Below are 17,233 nucleotides of genomic sequence, written 5' to 3'. Positions count from 1 at the left end.
CTATCCATTACAATTTAATTATTTTTCTTACAGTTAATGTGTAGAGAAGCCCTGAGTCAATAGGAGCTTAGACTTTATTATCTGGGTGAAATATTTTCCTCTCAGAGTCTGAACCACTGGGCAGTGGGCGGTGATAGGTGAGGGGTGACTCAGCTTCCCCTCGTACAACCACTGCCATGGGAACCCTACTGTGGTTTGGCGAGGGAAATTTTTGCTTTTTATAATACCCCATGCAGGTTCCTGTGCTGAACCACATTATCAAAACAATACAAAAAGCATGTTCTTTTCAAACAAAACACAGATCAGACAGATAGCCTTAAATTCTGTGAATTTAATCTAAGAGGTACCGTTGCAGCTATCATGATGGTCTAGTCCAAGGGTGGGCAATCATTTTCACAGGGGAACCACTTAATGAATTTTGGGATGTGGTCGCAGGCTGGCACCACCCCAAGAAGAGGCGGGGCCTGCGCAGAAGGGGTAGGACTAGGAACTAGCCTCCCGTCAGAGTTGTCTGGGGCTGGAGGCTTTGAATTAAAAACACAGCAAAGAGCTCCAGGCTCCCAGCTCCCAGCCCCGCAGCCACTGCATTGCCTAGCAGCCACCTGGCACTGCTGTGGCTATTTAAAGGGCTTACAGGTTAGGCCCCTGTTGAGGTAGTGCTGTAACTGGGAGCCCTGAGCCATTTAAATAGGATCCTGCTGCCTGAACCACTGCCTAGAAATTCGGTGGCACGGGCAGCAGGATATAAATAGAAAGGAGCCAGATGCAGTCTGGCCTCCTGTATATATGATGCCCATCACCATAATTTCTGAGCACTTCATGAACTTTAATGTATTTTCTTTCCCAAACACTCCTGTCTGGTAGGGTAGTACTATTATCTCCTTTTTAGAGATCCGAAATTGCGGCACAGAATGGCTAAGTGATTTGCCCAAGGTCACACAGGAAATCTGGTAGAGCTGGGAACTGAATCCACTCTTCAAAGTCCCAGCCTAGCACCTCATCAGTGCGTCACCCGGCCTCTTATAACACAAGTCAAAACACAATTTACTCTGCAATTCTTGCATTGCGAACCATGAGTATAAATAAAACTAGTAATACACCACTAAAAAAGTTTACAGAGAAATATTACAAAGGCTAAGGGTATGTCTACACTACCCTCCTCGTTCGAACTAGGAGGGTAGTGTAGACATACCCTAAGTGAGAACATAAACTTAGAAGATTTAGAAGACTCAGAACAAACTATAGTCTAAATGGCTGTCGTTACTGAGTGCCAAACATTTGTTTGTTTTTATATACAGTCAAGGACCTTTATTTTGTGCTTCGACCTAAGTTCAAAAGAGAAAAATCATCATTAAAGAGGTTCTTAAAAAAAACGACCATGAAATGTGCATTCTCTGAGCTTATAAAACTGCTTGCAGTCTGGAAGTTATTTTAATGATCGGACTCTTCCAAATGTCTGTGTTCCAGAAGTGAAAAATAGCCACTTATTCTGAAGGAAATCCAAGTGCAACTATAGTAATCATTTTGCACACCTAAATTACTGACAGGGATATAATTAGTGGCGATTTCATGGCCAAGAAATGTGTGTCACAGACCATGAAATAAGCCCTTCACCGTGAAATCTGATCTCCCTCTTGGTGCTGGGAGTGCCCCGGGCAGGGGGCTCCTAGCTGCAACTCTGTGCTGGACAGGGGAAGGACAGCTCTCGCTCAGTGCAGGGAGATCAGACTCACCTCTGAGTGCCTTCCACTGCTGCAGGAAGATCCAGCAGTGGATGTTCCTGCAGCTGGAGGAAACTTGTGAAGAAAGGTCTCGTCTCCCCTTGCTCCTGGAAGTGCCCTACCATGGGGGCTCCTAGCCACAAGTCCCTGCTGGGCTGGGGAGAGACAGGACGTGTTCTTCCCTTACGTGGCAGCTCAGGGGGAGGGAGAAAGGATCAGACCCACTTCTAGGTACCTTTTGGGTAGGGACCCCCAAGATTACAACAACATGACATTTCAGACGTTAACAGCTGAAAATGTGAAACTGACCAATTTTAAAACCTTCAGGCTGTGAAACAGATCGAAATGGATGTGAATTTGGTAAGGCCCTAGTGACAATATTTAACCAGTGGCCTTAAAAGAAACACAAAAAAGTTACCGAATCATGGTTAGATGGTGTCATCTCAGCTAACTCATCAATAATGCTAAACACCCATTTCTATTCACAGCTTTAAAATAAAATAAAATATATAGTACTAGTTCTTCACCTTAATCTCAACTCTACTGCAGCATGGTTCTAATCCAGAAAAGCATTTTCAGCACGTGCTTAACTTTAAACATGTAAGTAGTCCCACTGCTAGTGAGCTTGCACTTAAATCCTTTCTGGACCAAGACTACACAAGATAGTCTCACCTTGACCCATTATCATCCGGAAGGGATTTTACAAAAATTTAACCTCTAAGATTCTTGATTCTCACCTGCTAGTTGCTCATTTTGGGTCTTCCCCAGTTACCTGCTATTCAGCAGACTCTTAAATCATTGTATTCTCCAGTTGGTCTCTATCTATTTTCAATATATACAGTTATGCTAAAGTATTTAGTAACTCCAAAACCTTCCAAACAATATTTTAATATTTCCCAAAGGGGTTATCAAGACATAACTCGTTATTAGAATCCTTATCAGTCACCACACAATAGATATTCTGCAAGGTCCACCTTGCGATATAGGATGATCTAATCACTGCTAGCAGGATATATGTGTTAAATGACACTTTGTTCCTTCCAAATGCTCTTCATTTCACTTGAATGCTTCAGAGATGAATATTTTGGCAGCAGGCCCATATTTTCCAAATATCGTGGCACACAAAGGGCAGAATTTCTTCCTTTCCCCATTTGTATTGTGCTAGAATCACTGCTTCCCAAGAGTCTCCAATTCATATGTAGGCCCAAATTAACACTAACTGAAGCCATTCATTACTTGGTATTATATTGATCCCTCTGATTATCATAAAGACCACATCCTCAATACACCTAAGTTTACAGAATCTGTTTTCTTCAATTCAAATTCTACCATTTTAACCCTCAAAAGCACTCTCTGTATACAGCTGAAACAAAAGCTTTAAACACACTGAAGTGCTGTGGAACTCCTTTGCCTAAATTCTCACAGACAAGGCAGGTGAGGTATCTTTTAGTGGACCAGCTTCTGTTGGTGAGAAGGACAAGCTTTCGAGCTACACAGAGCTCTTTTTCAGGGCTGAGAAAGGCATTGAGAGTATCACAGCTCATCATAAGATCCAACTGATAGTTTAGCATGAGCAGTTAGAACATGTGCGAAGGAACCATTCAAGGTCCATTCATAGAATCATAGAATAATAGGACTGGAAGGGACCTCGAGAGTCATCGAGTCCAGCCCCCCGCCCTCAAGGCAGGATCAAGCTCCGTCTACACCATGCTTCTGTAGTCATAGGACAAAAAAAGGGGATTAGTGGGTTACAGAATGCTGTAACAGGCCATAAATCCAGTGTATTAATTAAGGTGACAATTTTTAGTGCCTAGAAAAATTATGAATTTAAGCTCCCAGGCTTGTCTTTTGAAAGTGGTGTGCAGGTTTCCTGTGAGGAGGCGGCCTGAGAGGTGAAATATAGTGAAAACGCTTGGTGGAAAGTGTTCAGCCACGGGTGAGATGGCTTTTTGTCTTTTATCATGTTCCTGTGTGAGTTCATTTGAGAGCGCAGTGATTGTCTGGTTCTATCCATGCAGTTTCTGTGGGAGCATTTAGTGCACTGGGTGAGGTTATGTAGGATCCTTGGATCTTGAAAGATATATTGTGGGGGATAGCAGTGGATCACTGTAGCAGTGGAGATAGGTGTGCAAAGTTTTGCACCCTTTGTTCTATTAGGGTCTGGTGTCTCCTGATCCGTCAGGAGTTGCCTGCTACTGACGAGCTTGAATAGGGTGAGAGGGGTTGTGTGAAGGTCAGAAAAGGAGATTCATGAAAGATGTCTCTCAGAATGGGGATCCCCATCAGGAACGGGTTGTAGTAGTTTGATGATACCCCATATGGATTCCCACGTGAGATGGCAGATGACAATTAGAAGTGTGCAGTCAGAAGGGTTTTTATTTCTGTATTGAAGCATGATCTCTTGGGATATCTGGGTCACCCACACCATGATGCAATCTATTTCTCTGGTGCAGTGTCCTGATTTGGTAATGGTGGTTTTAAGTGTGTTAGGGTGTATATCTCTGGCTTCCTCCTCAGAGCATATTCTGTGTAGCTGAGTGCCTGGCTGTAGACAGCAGAGATCTTGGTGGTTACTGAATCTATTAAGATAGGGGGGATGATCCATGGATTTCTTGTATAAAGTCATCTGAAAGGTTCCAATGCTGAAGCTGATGGTGATGTCCAGGAAGTTAGTGATGCAGTATTCCAAAGAGAGTTTAATGGCTAGGTGATTAAAGTTGTGATGGACATCTATGAGGGAGTTTAAGTCATAAGTCCAGAAAATACAAATATCATTGATTATGTCAAGAATACCATTGGTTTTGGGAAGCATTTGTCCAAAAATTCTCCTTAAAGTTGGCCAATGAAGACCAGCATATTGGGGAGTCATCCTAGTACCAAAGGCTGTTTCAATGGTTTGGACAAATTGTTGTTGCATGTAAAATTGTTATGGGTGAGAATTGCATGAGTTTGGTAACGTGTCTGGGATGGACATCAGAGTTGTCCACTATCTTGTATTTGTTTGAGGCAGGCAATGATGCCATCATTGTGAGGAATATTGGTGTATAGGGAAGTGACCTCTGTGGTGTTAAGGACAATCTTCAAAAGGAGGTTGTTAATGCTGCAGAATTTCTGAAGGAAGTCAGTTGAGTCCTGGAGGAAGCTGTCCCTTTGTGTGTTGAATAGTTAGGATGGTTTTCATTTGCTCTGCAGACGCCAGTCAGATGATACTTTTTTCTTACAATTGTCAGTGGAGCCATAGGATGATTGCTGGTGGGACATGGTAACTGGGAGTGGTTTTCAAATGTTCAAAAAAGTGCATTAAGGCAGAGTTGGCAAAATAATTCTTCTAGTTCCCCACTCGCTAGTATAGCCTCAACTCTGTGTAGGGATGTTAAAGACTATAGTCAATTAGTCAACTATCTGATAAGCATTTGCTTATAGGATAGTCTTTTGACTAGTTGATATCCTCTTCTTCTTGCTGCCTCTATGAGCTCCCGGGTTCTGGGGAAATGCCGCGGGAAGCTGAGGGCCAGTGGGGAGTCCCCAGCTGACCCCAGGCTCCATGGCTGTCCCTTTGATTTGTGCAGAGGTGGGATTTTAAAGGGGCAGCTCGCCTCACAGCTGATCCGTGGATTAGCTCTGCGTCGGGCTGCCCCTTTAAAACCTGCCTCCGTGCATTTCAAAGGGGCAGCTGCTGTGGAGCCTGGGGTCGGCTGGGGTGCTGGAGAAGTGCTGCGTGGAACCTGGGGTCAACTGGGGACTCCCCAGCTGACCTGGGTCTCCTAGCAGCATGCAGCATAGCATGGATCCCGGGGTCAGTGGGAGGCAAAGTCCTCCACTGACCCCGGGCTCCTTGGCTTTGTAATGCACAAGAGCCCCAACTGGGGACTCGTGTACATTTCAAAGCAGGCATCCGCATGCAGCGCGAAGTCAGAGGGAATTCCCGCTGGCCCTGGGCTGTATGCAGAAGTGCCTATCGACTAGTCGATTAACCCCATTTTAACATCCTTACTTCACTTTTGCCCTTCGTTCTGACAATTACTATCTGATCAAAATTAAGCCTATACAAATTAAGCCTATCCAGTGAGAGACAATCATCATTCCAAATTGGCTTCTCTCTCAGTGACAGAGCTCTGTGAACATGCAGCATTTAGTGTGTAATTTTTACAGTAGCAAAGTTTCCATCTAAACTGAAAGAAGATAATGTTCTAAAGAAGAAAGGGAGAAGTACAGTAAACTTCCGATAATCCGGCACCTTTGGGACCTAGGTGGTGCTGAATTATCGGATATGCCGGAGTATCGGGAGGTACTCCGGCGGGGGGCTGTGACAGGTCTGATGGGACCCGCATTGCGTCCGGGGGTGGGTGGGGAATGGCACAGCGAGAGGCGAACCCTCTGCTGTTTTGCAGGAAGGCAGGGGAAGCCCCGTGCCGCCACTGCGAGTTTCCAAGAGGGGAGCGGGCTCCCCATCCCCCAGACTGCAGTAGTTATTGCTGAGCAGAGGGGTGAGGGGCAGCGCTGCAGGACCAACCCGGCAGCACCCCAGTTGCTCTGCTCCGCTGCTTCCCCAACTCCACCGCTAGTCAGTTCAGCAGTAGCAGAAGCAGACTTGGGGAAGCGGCGAGGTGGAGCAAAGCAGCTGGGGTGCTGCCGGACGCCGAGCAGGGGGGTGAGGGGCAGCGCTTCAGAACCAACGCGGCAGCACCCCAGCTGCTCTACTCCGCCGCTTCTCCAAGTCCGCCACTGCTGCTGCTGAAACTAACAAGTAGCGGACAAGCGGTGGAGCAGAGCAGCTAGGGTGCTGCCGGGTTGGTCCCGCAGCGCCGCCCCTCACCCCCCTGCTCAGCGATAACTATTGCAGTCTGGGGAGCCCGCTCCCCTCCCGGAAACTCTCAGCGGTGGCACAGGGCTTCCCCCGCCTTCCTGCAATACGGCAGAGGGTTCGCCCTTTGCTGCGCCGTTTCCCACCAGCAACTCCAATTGTCAAGCTGGCCGGAGCACTTTTGGGTTCCAGTTGGTGCCGGATTATCGGGAGTGCTGGACCACTGTTTGCCACACAATTGGAGTTTTACTGTATCCTGCACTCTTTGGAAGACACCGAGCATATATCAAAGAACCCTCAAGAGTGGTGAGGAAACTAAAGCAGTAAATGGTGTCCTGGTATTTATTATTTTACAGGAATCTGCATCTCTCTCATGCAGTCTAAAGTAAATTGACTTGGATATCTTTCTGCAAAGTCTGTCTACTGGCTTCAACTGTCACATGTCCTTAAAGAGATAAACTATAAACTAGAGTGCAGACATGAGAAGTGAGTCTTTGCTCAAGCCAGGGTGTCTTGGAGGGTAAGAGTTGGCAAGACTAAGTATAGCAAACACACAGGAAAATGGGCATGGGAAGATCAAAGGACAGAAAGAAAAACCCCCAGAACACAAAACAAAAACCCAACCAAAAAACCAGGCTTTAAATATTTTAAGTCTCAATTTCAGGATTACTCTCATAAGAGCGGCCATACCAAAGGTCCCTCTAGCCCAGTATTCTGTCTTTTGACAAAGGACAATGCCAGGTGTCCCTGAGGGAATGAATAGGTATTCATCACCTGATCCATCCCGTCATCCATTCCCAGCTTCTGACAAGCAGAGGCTAGGGACATCATTGGTGCCCAACCTGGCTAATAGCCACAGATGGACCTATCCTTCATGAATTTATCTAGCCCTTTTTTGAACCCTATTATAAGTTTTGGCCTTCACAACAGCTTCTGGCAAGGAGTCCCGCAGGTTGACTGGGTGTTGTGCGAAGAAATGCTTCCTTTTGTTTGTTTTAAACACACTACCTATTAATTTCATTTGGTGACCTCTAGTTCTTGTGTTACGGGAAGGAGTAAAAAACTCTTTATTCACTTTTTCCACACCAGTCATGATTTTATAGACCTCTATCACATTCCCTCTTAGTCATCTCTTTCCAAGTTGAAAAATTCCAGTCTTATTAATCTCTACTCATATGGCAGCTATTCTAATAATTTGTGTTGCTCTTTTCTGAACCTTTTCCAATGCCAATATATCTTTTTTGAGATGAGATGACCACATCTGCACACAATATTTAAGATGTGGGCGTACCATGGATTTATATAGAGGCAATAAGATATCCTCTATCCCTTTTCTTAAGGATTCCTAACATTGTTTGCTTTTTTGGCTGCCATTGAGAACTATCTACAATGACTCCAAGCTCTTTCCCTGGAGTGCTAACAGCCAATGCATTCCCCATCATTTTAGATGTATAGCTGGGATTATGTTTTCAAATTTCAGCGGTTACACATGGAGCGGCAGTCAGCTCCTGGGAGCAAGTGCAGGTTGGGAGCCAGCTTTTAAGCAAACTCGTTATGCACGCCAGCGTGTCCCTTGTGCACCTATGTGTAACCATGAATGTTAACTGATGAGCCAAGGCTCATCAGTTAGCTATTTCCATGGTTATACTTTCACATCCCTAGTAGGCACTAGTGCAATTTGTTATAAGCAGTGATAGGTCAGTAGGGAAGATCAAAAATCCCTTTTAATCAGGTGATAATGTACTGCTGATGCTGTATGAAATCTTTTACTTATCAGTAAAAACCAACAAGATGGATGCATGGAAAGAATGTTAACTACGTGACAGAGACAAGAGCGAGTTGTGGAGCAGCACAACTAACAACTGGTTGACTCAGTTAGGAACTAATAAAATAGAAAATAAAATTTTAGATGCGAAAGCAATCACTGTAGAGCAGGGCTAGTCAACTTTGAAAGCCCCGGGGGGCCACAATGATACTCACAGCACGTGCTGAGGGCCACAACTTAAGTGCGGTTGAATTTACATGCAAATGTATATGCAAATATTTGAAACAGCTTCTTTCACACTGATGGGCATAAATATAAAGATTAAGGCAAGACTACACATCACGCAGGCCCTGTTTAAGTCAGTTCTGCTGATATTAATAAAATGCAATATTTACCCGATTTCCACCCATATGACAGCACTTTTAATGAAAAAGACAGTCCAGGAATTTAACTACTAAAACACATATCAACAGAAGACCATTATACGGCTTTTTTGTTTGGTTCCCACCTGCGGGCCACATGAGTCCCATGTAAACCCAAACCGCACCACGGGCCGCAAACAAACGGACTGCGGGCTGTATGCGGCCCATGGGCTGAGTTTTGAGTAGCCCTGCTGTAGAGTATGCACAAGTCATGTTCACTGTGATCTAGAATAGTTTGTTTTGATTGTAGCCTTCTGTACAGCACAATGTCAGGCAGGGAATTTTGCATCTCTGTCCCTTTATTACTTACAGTTGTTTTCTGTTTCAATTTGGAATACCCAGTCTGTGTCAATATTTAAAACAAGGAAAGAACAAACAAACAGGTTTCTTCGTCAACTACTTGCAGTTCTTTATAAATCAGCAATGTTTAATTGGGCAGAGTCAGTAAAATAAAAGTCACACTTCTATCTGAAACATTCAGGATGATTGTAAATGAAAGAAATTAGAGGGGGGAAAACACCTTTCCCCTTTTCCTGTGTTTATTTACTGAAAATGACCATATGCAAAGTGTGGTGGAATGTATAATTTGCTCTGTTCACGTGGCTCTTTCCAGCAGCAATACTGAAGAGAAACTATTTTTAACTCGTTTTCTGAAATCAACTAGACAGATGTGTGTTGTTTTTGTTTAGGTGTCTCTGTACCTCAGATGATTGTACCCCCATGTGTGTTTTGATGTGGTGGATCTTATGAAGAAATGCGACCAGAGGTATCATTCAGAAAACAAAAGAAATTAAAGTGTTTGATTTTTTTAAAAAATTCTCACCTTTGTTTAGGATCCTTCTTTAGCAAACCTGACAGAAGAGATTTAGCTTCAGGTGACAAAGTGCGTGGAAACCTAATCTCCTCCATGAGGATAAGTTCAAAGAGCTTCTCGTGATCCTGATTGTAGAAAGGGAGCCGGCCACACATCATTTCATACATTACAACTCCTAATCCCCACCAGTCCACTGCACGACCATAGTCATTATCTTCCAGCACCTGCAGAAACATAGAGCACTGCTTTAATACATATTCCTATGTTGTGAACAGGCAGGGAATTCAAGTGACAGGACTTATACTATTATATTAGTTTTCATGCAATTCACAGCATCCTTGCAGCAACCAAGAGTAGATCCCCTTGCAGACAACTGACACTAATGCACACCAATGATTTATCAACAGGGAACACTCAAGGCAAGTGGGGGAGGGGGGGGGAGAAGCTAGAGAGATGGCACTCTCCCCACACACATTACTTCCCTGAAATGCATAACCTTCTAAAGCTGAGAGACTGACAACCCAAGTCCGTTCTCAGATTACAAAGCCAGCTGCTAAATCCTAACTTATTCATTAGAAACCATTCCAAATGGGGCCCCATTTTAAAAACAGGATGCCATTTGGGGAGCAGGAGAGATCTGATTAACCTGTTGCATGAAAACTACAATTATACCTGTTCCTCTCTCTGTCAACTCATGTTTTCGTTCAACATTCTCACCAGAAAAATCAATCTGCAACCTATGAATGTCTGCTTGCAAATGTTAGAAGAATCGCTGAGCTTGAGAGCCAGAGATTCAAAACTGCTCATCTCGCCTTTTGCACTTCTGGCCTTTATGTTGCCCTAAATGTGAGCTAAAATCTTTTGAAAATCTGTTCCTCAAACTTCGCAATTTCCAGTCTCCTTACTAAACACACAGATGTTGAGAAGAAGAAGAAAAAAAACTTCTCACAATGGAGAAAATCTACTATTACAATTTTCTTTTCTTAATTCTGTCCTCTGGTTTGGGTTGTGTTATGTGGTATTCGATAGCTGTGCTCTTCTTACAGTTCTGCACTTTACTGCTTATCACTTGGAAGAGGTAAAAGCACTGTTTGTTCATTCATCTGTGCTGTGCAGTGTCAACCCAATACACTGAACTTTTTATGCTCAGAACTTTTTATGCTCAGAAATAAAAGTCTTCAGTGGGATTCAGGACCAAAGAACCAACTAAAGCCAGAAGCAGTTTTTCCACTAATGTCCATGGGAGCAAGATCTGATGCGTTATGAATTAATGAGAAAGATCTTGTGGATAAATAGGAAGATCAAAGTTTTCTTTGTAAGAAATTATGTTCTCTCTCTCTCTTTTTACTCAGTGCCCTGCCTTAAAAATTATCTGAACTCGAAAAAAAGCCCTGCAGTAAAAATCCAAAGGCTGTCCGGTATTAGATTACCCCACACAGGTCTATTTACAGCATCTCTTGCTGTATGATTCACACCAAACGACAGCTGGTTCTACAGCTGCCCCATATATGTATAAGACTAACACAGCTGCTTGTCTGCCAGGATTCCAGGAGCCGGCTTCATCCTTTATGAGGAATCATGGACTCTAACTTCACAGGAGATATTGTATGACAATACAGTAGTTAGCCATATTTCTGAGCCACACCCTTTCAATAAGCACTTCCTGTTCATTCTAAACCACTTAAGTTACTTAAAATAGAGTGAACACTTTGCTCCTGGATACACAATAGGGATATTAACACACACACACACACACACACACACACACAAGTCCTACAAACTCAGGTCTTCTAAAATGAAATAATAATTTGGCCAAGATACTAAAAGAACACTAGTTATAATCCAGATTACTAGCTAGAACCCTGCATTTCTACCTCCATTCAGCACAGAACAAGTACCAACCTTTATTTCCATATGTAAAAAATACTTCTTGCAAACACTGCAGTGCTTATATTAATGACATACAAAACAAGGCAATGATTTAAGTATGTTCACAACTGAGAGGAGAAAAAAATCATATACAATGGTATGACAGGTATTTTTATACCTATGATTTATTGCAACATGCCTGGTAACTGTTAACCAATAGGTAACAAGGTCATTTAACTTAATTTAAGTGGATGCTCAATTCATGACAAGCAGTTCTAGGCAGCTGTGCGATGGAATTTACAAGAGTAGAGAACAGCTGTAAACAGGATAGTCATCAATATATTTGACACATCAAAGCTGACACAGTTCAGTCACTGACATCCATGCACAAGATTCCAATATGAACCTAAAACAACTATGTAACAACTGTATAAACACGCTCTTATGCTAGATTCAAGTTACAAATAGAGAGGGAAAAAAAGAAACCCCCTGCTTTGAAGGATACATGACCTTAAACATACAGGATACTCACACACACAATTTACAGATTTTTAACATACTACCAACCAGATGACAAAAGCCTTCAGAATTTAACACTACAACCCATAGCTGGGATTTGCAATGAAAGGAGTGAGCTAGATTAGTCAAAAGGATTTGTTCGTCTGTGTTATGGCTCAATTAGATTGTTACAAATATTAAAGGCAACTACTGTTGATAAAATGATTGAGGGGAACTCCATATAGAGACATTCCATGGCTGCTTCGGACACATTCTACATCAGGAAAAAATCAAAAAATGAAATAATTCTTGGTGAGATTTTCCCAGTTTTTCATTGGCCCACAAAATTCTCAGTTATAATCAGAGACTAAAGTTTAACACTGCTCTAGGGTCTAGAGTTGCATGGAGAGACTCGTCGGTCTTACCTCAAATAATTTCGGACCTTCCAAGGGAAGATCCTCTATGGTGGACTACACATCTCCTCTGGGAATCCAGACAGGTAGATCCAAGAGGCACATTCATTTTAGATTTCACACAATAGATCTTGTTCCCATGACGCTGTGAGATGGCCTTCAGAAATGACAGATCTAAATTGCCCCTTTTTGTCTTCAGGGATAAAAGTCAATACATTCACATAGTTTGGAATAATGTATGTGACTGCATTTCACCATCAAGACATCATAGTTGGCCATTCTGAACTGCAGCGTTACTGATAAATAGGCCTTGCAACATAAAAGATCCAGTCTTTTACACTCTTTATTATATGGGTTGCCTCCCCTGCTTTTTGACTGCCTCTATCACCAATGAGTTTGGCTGGGGGGAGGGGGGGGTGAAAATAGAAATTCTATGACTTCTGATGGGATGCAATATTTTTTATTTGCCATCTTACAAGTAAGTGGTATTGTTGGGGTGTCTGCCAGATGGCCTTGGCAGGCTCCAGGAATGCCTCATTATAGGAAAGGCTATTTTTCAGTAGGCTGGTGTGTAATATGCCAACCAACATTTGTTGGGACACGGAAACCTCTTCCAGGGGGATTTGGAGCATGTCTGCAATTTTTAAACAGCTCATGAAATTGCTTAAAATTGTCTCCTATTATAGGTGGCAAAATGGTCTCATCTGGAAAGAATGAAAAATGTTGGAAAAATTCTCAGCACCATAGATGGAATTTGTAATTTTTTGAGTACCAGGAATTATTGTGGTACAAGAAGGAATTGCAGCGTCAGGAGAATCTGTGCTGATAGTTTTTGTATCAAAAGAGATAAAGTAGACTTTGGTAGCGCTGTCTTTGTGCTATGCACCAGAGGGCCAGGAGATGGCGTCATAAGCTGAGGCACTGAGTGTTTAGCTGTTGCAATCCATGTCACAGTAGAAGGGGTAGTCATCTCTCTGCTGCCCTTCTGAGATCTCTTCTACACTAACACCCTCCTCCCCATCAACCTAACCTACACAACTGCAGTTACGCAAACAGCGTAACTGTAGTCAATGTAATTACTGCATTATTTTCTGTGCAATAAAGCCAGCAAGAGCTGCTCTCCCATCAACTTCAGCTACTCTTCTCATCCTGATGGAGTACCAGAGTCAACAGGAAAGTGCTTGGAAATCGATTTATCATATCTAAGCAGATGCGATAAATTGACCTATGGTCGATGGATTGTTGCAGCACTGATCCACTGCATAGTGAAGACAAACATTGAGAGTCTGTCTGCTTGGGATCTTTAGCGATACTGGAAGATCCAGCTGACTAGTAGGTACTTAGCCATGGCATGGGTGGTACTGATGTTTTGGAGAATATCAGAGAACACAGAGCTCTCCATTTTTCTAGGTCCTTCCCATCCAGAGTCAGTGAGGGAAATCTAACAGAATCCAAAGTATATGAGAAGTTTGTGGTCCCAAGTCATAGGTCAGGCACAGGGATTTCTCCATGAGGATGAATTCAAGGCCCCTCGCTTGTCTGGCACAAGCCTTAAAGTTATGGCAAAGGAAGCACTTCTGAGGTATGTGCCTTTCCCCCAAGCAGTGAACACAGTAGAAATGTCCATCCCAGACTGGAATTGCCTCTTGACAGGAGAGGCAATGTTTAAAGCCTGGAAAGCTGGACTTTCACAAGTGAAATTATCCCTGACAGGTTAAAGAAAAGGAAATGGGGAGAAAAGGAAAAGGAGATAGGAAACAAATTCTAACTATTCAATCTACTACACTATGCAGCTAATCTTAAATTTAAATTGTACAGAGGAACTGCTGGAGCTCTGACTTGGACCGAGGGCGGTTAAGAAGAAACTGAGGTGGGAGGCAGAGGGGGTCTGATAAGAAAGAAGAGGTTACTCACCTTCGGTGCAGTAACGATGGTTCTTCGAGGTGTGTCCCCGTGGGTGCTCCACGTCTGGTGTCGGGCTGGTCCCGGCGCCGCGAATCGGAGCTTGCCATAGCTGTAATCGACCGGGTCGCGCATGCGCGAGTAGCGTTCGCGCCTTTGATCAGCCGCGCGCGACCCGGTCCCCGCCAGTTCCTCTCACCGCCATCTGAAAAAGATAATAAAAAAAGATTCCGTAGCGGGGAGGAGGGCGGGTCGTGGAGCACCCATGGGGACACACACCTCGAAGAACCATCGTTACTGCACCGAAGGTGAGTAACCTCTTCTTCTTCTTCGGGTAGTCCCCGTGGGTGCTCCACGTCTGGTGACTCCGGAGCAGTAATCCACTAAGCGTGGGCTACGAAATCACTAGTATTGTGGCTTGGCAACACCGCTGAGGCTAGGGCCGAATCAGAAGCCAAGCGCTGCACTATTGCGTAATGTCTTGCGAACGTCGTGTTGGACGACCATGTAGCAGCACGGCATATGTCGCGTAAAGGCACTCCTCTGACAAAGGCCGTCGACGTAGCCATCGCTCGTGTCGAATGGGCTCTAGGGTGTGATAGAAGCGGTTTCTTGGCCATGCTATAGCAGGTGGTAATACACGAGACGATGATCTTCGAGATACGTTGGGCAGATAAGGCTTGACCTTTAGAGTGTCCCAGGGCGGAAACGATCAGATGGTTCGTTTTCCAAAAGGCACGGGTTCTATCTATGTAGAAGGCTAGAGCTCTGCGGACGTCTAGTGTGTGCAAAATAGCGTCCCGACTTGACGTGTGAGGTTTTGGGTAAAAACATGTGAGAACGATCGGCTCATTGATGTGAAAATCAGTACAGACCTTCGGCAGGAAGGCTGGATGTGATCTCAATGTTACAGCCTCCTTAGAAAACACTGTATATGGGGGTGATGACATCAGTGCTGCGAGCTCACTCACCCTACGTGCCGACGTTATAGCGAGGAGAAAAAGTACTTTCATTGTGAGGTGAGGCAGCGGAGCGGTTGCTATAGGTTCAAACGGGGTTTTGGTTAAAACGTCGAGGACCAAGTCAAGACTCCACGCAGGTGGCGGGGGCCTAACTGGTGGATTAAGGTTAACAAGGCCTTTAAAGAATCTTGCCACTATAGGATGGGAAAAAACTGACTTTCCCTCGATGGGCATGTGGAAGGCCGCAATCGCCGCTGCATGAACTCTAAGTGATGATATGGACAGCCCATCCGTCTGCAGCTGGAGAATATAGTCCAATATGACATTAAGTGGTGACAGAAAGGGGTCAAGGTCTTTAGGAGCGCACCAACGAGTGAATCTCGACCATTTTGAGAGATAGGTCTTTCTGGTCGACTCTTTCCTACTATGGAGCAAGATGCGCTTTACCTGGTCCGAACAAAGCATCTCGGACGTGCTGAACCATCTATCATCCAGGCTGTTAAGTGGAGGGTGTCCAGCCTCGGATGGAGAAGAGAGCCCCCCCGTTGCGACAGTAAGTCCGGTAGAAGAGGGAATCGGTACGGCTTCCGAGTCGAGAGTTGCAGGAGGGTCGAATACCACGGCTGTCTGGGCCAAGCCGGGGCTATGATCAGCACTCGTGCCCTGTCCATGACAACCTTCTCTAGCACCCTGGGAATGAGCACAACAGGGGGGAAAGCATATAACTGTGATGTTCCCCAGTGAAGAAGAAACGCATCTCCCAGAGAGTGCATGCCCACTCCCGCTCTGGAGCAATAAGCTCTGCATTTCGCGTTGGTCCTTGTGGCAAAGAGGTATATGTCTGGTTGACCCCAACGGTGAAAAAGGGGTCTGAGGACGTCCGCACGGATTTCCCACTCGTGGTCCTGGTAAAAATGTCTGCTTAGGGCATCTGCGATAGTGTTTTCTGCACCGGGTAAGTATGCAGCAATGAGAGAAATGTCGTTTCGAGTGCACCAGTTCCACAGTCGAACTGCCTCTGCACAAAGGGATCTGGATTGAGCACCGCCTTGTCTGTTCACATAATACATCGCTACGATGTTGTCTGTTAGAATCCTTGTTGTTGTGCCTCTTATGTGCTGTTTGAACCGTCTGCATGCGTGAAATATTGCCCGCAGCTCGAGGAGGTTGATGTGCAACAACATCTCCGCTGGGGATCATCGGCCTTGTGCCTTCTCGGTACCCATGTGAGCACCCCAACCCGTGAGAGACGCGTCCGTGGTTATCTCTCTTGCTGGTTGTGGAGCGTGAAATGGAACCCCTACTAACATGTTGGTGGGGTCGGTCCACCAGTGGAGGGACTGTTTGACCTGCATGGGTATCACCACCGTCTTGCGGACACTGTGCCTGACCGGATTGTACACGGTGGCCAGCCAATGTTGTAGGCACCTTAAATTTAGTCTTGTGTGCCGTACGATAATCGTAGTAGCCGCCATGTGACCCAGGAGCTGCAGGTATACGCGGACTGGTAGCATAAGAGACTGCAAAATCGTTATCACCAGGTCCTTTATGACCTGGAAACGCTCTACCGGTAAATGCACTCGTTCTTCGAGAGAGTTTAGTCGCGCTCCTATGAAAGTGAGGATCTGCGCTGGTTGCAGTCGGGATTTTTCCGTGTTTACAACAAGGCCGAGAGACTGGAATAGAGCTAGAGTGACCTTCACCATGTGGGAGGTCTCCGCGCATGTGCGGCCCTTGATCAGACAATCGTCCAGGTAAGGAAAAATTGCAACTCCTATCCTGCGTAGGTGAGCCGCTACCACCGCTAGTGTTTTGGAGAACACCCTCGGTGCTGATACAAGGCCGAACGGGAGTACCTTGAACTGGAAGTGGTCGTTTCCTACCACAAACCGTAGAAATCGCCTGTGTGCCACGTGAATTGAAATGTGGAAATAAGCGTCCTGCAGATCTAGGACTGCGAACCAGTCTCCCTTGTTTAGTGCTGGCATGATCTTGACCAGCGTGGTCATTTTGAAGCGCTGTTTGCGGATGAAGCGATTTAGACCTCTTAGGTCGAGGATTGG

The 17,233-nt window shown here is 44.8% G+C and overlaps 1 protein-coding gene across 3 annotated transcripts in view; it reads right to left on the bottom strand.

The window, feature by feature from the left end:
- The window catches only part of AKT1 (AKT serine/threonine kinase 1), a 112,333-nt gene that overhangs the window by 13,280 nt on the left and 81,820 nt on the right, over nucleotides 1-17,233 (bottom strand). For all 3 annotated transcript variants that reach the window (XM_006132421.4, XM_075926452.1, XM_075926453.1), the window contains exon 11: nucleotides 9,536-9,750. In XM_006132421.4, coding sequence (XP_006132483.1) covers nucleotides 9,536-9,750 — 215 coding nt within the window. The remainder of the gene's footprint in view (nucleotides 1-9,535; nucleotides 9,751-17,233) is intronic.

Source organism: Pelodiscus sinensis, chromosome 4 (assembly GCF_049634645.1).
Source record: "Pelodiscus sinensis isolate JC-2024 chromosome 4, ASM4963464v1, whole genome shotgun sequence".
Taxonomy (NCBI): domain Eukaryota; kingdom Metazoa; phylum Chordata; order Testudines; family Trionychidae; genus Pelodiscus; species Pelodiscus sinensis.
Note: the sequence above shows the minus strand (reverse complement) of the source record. Positions and strands in the feature narration are given on the sequence as shown.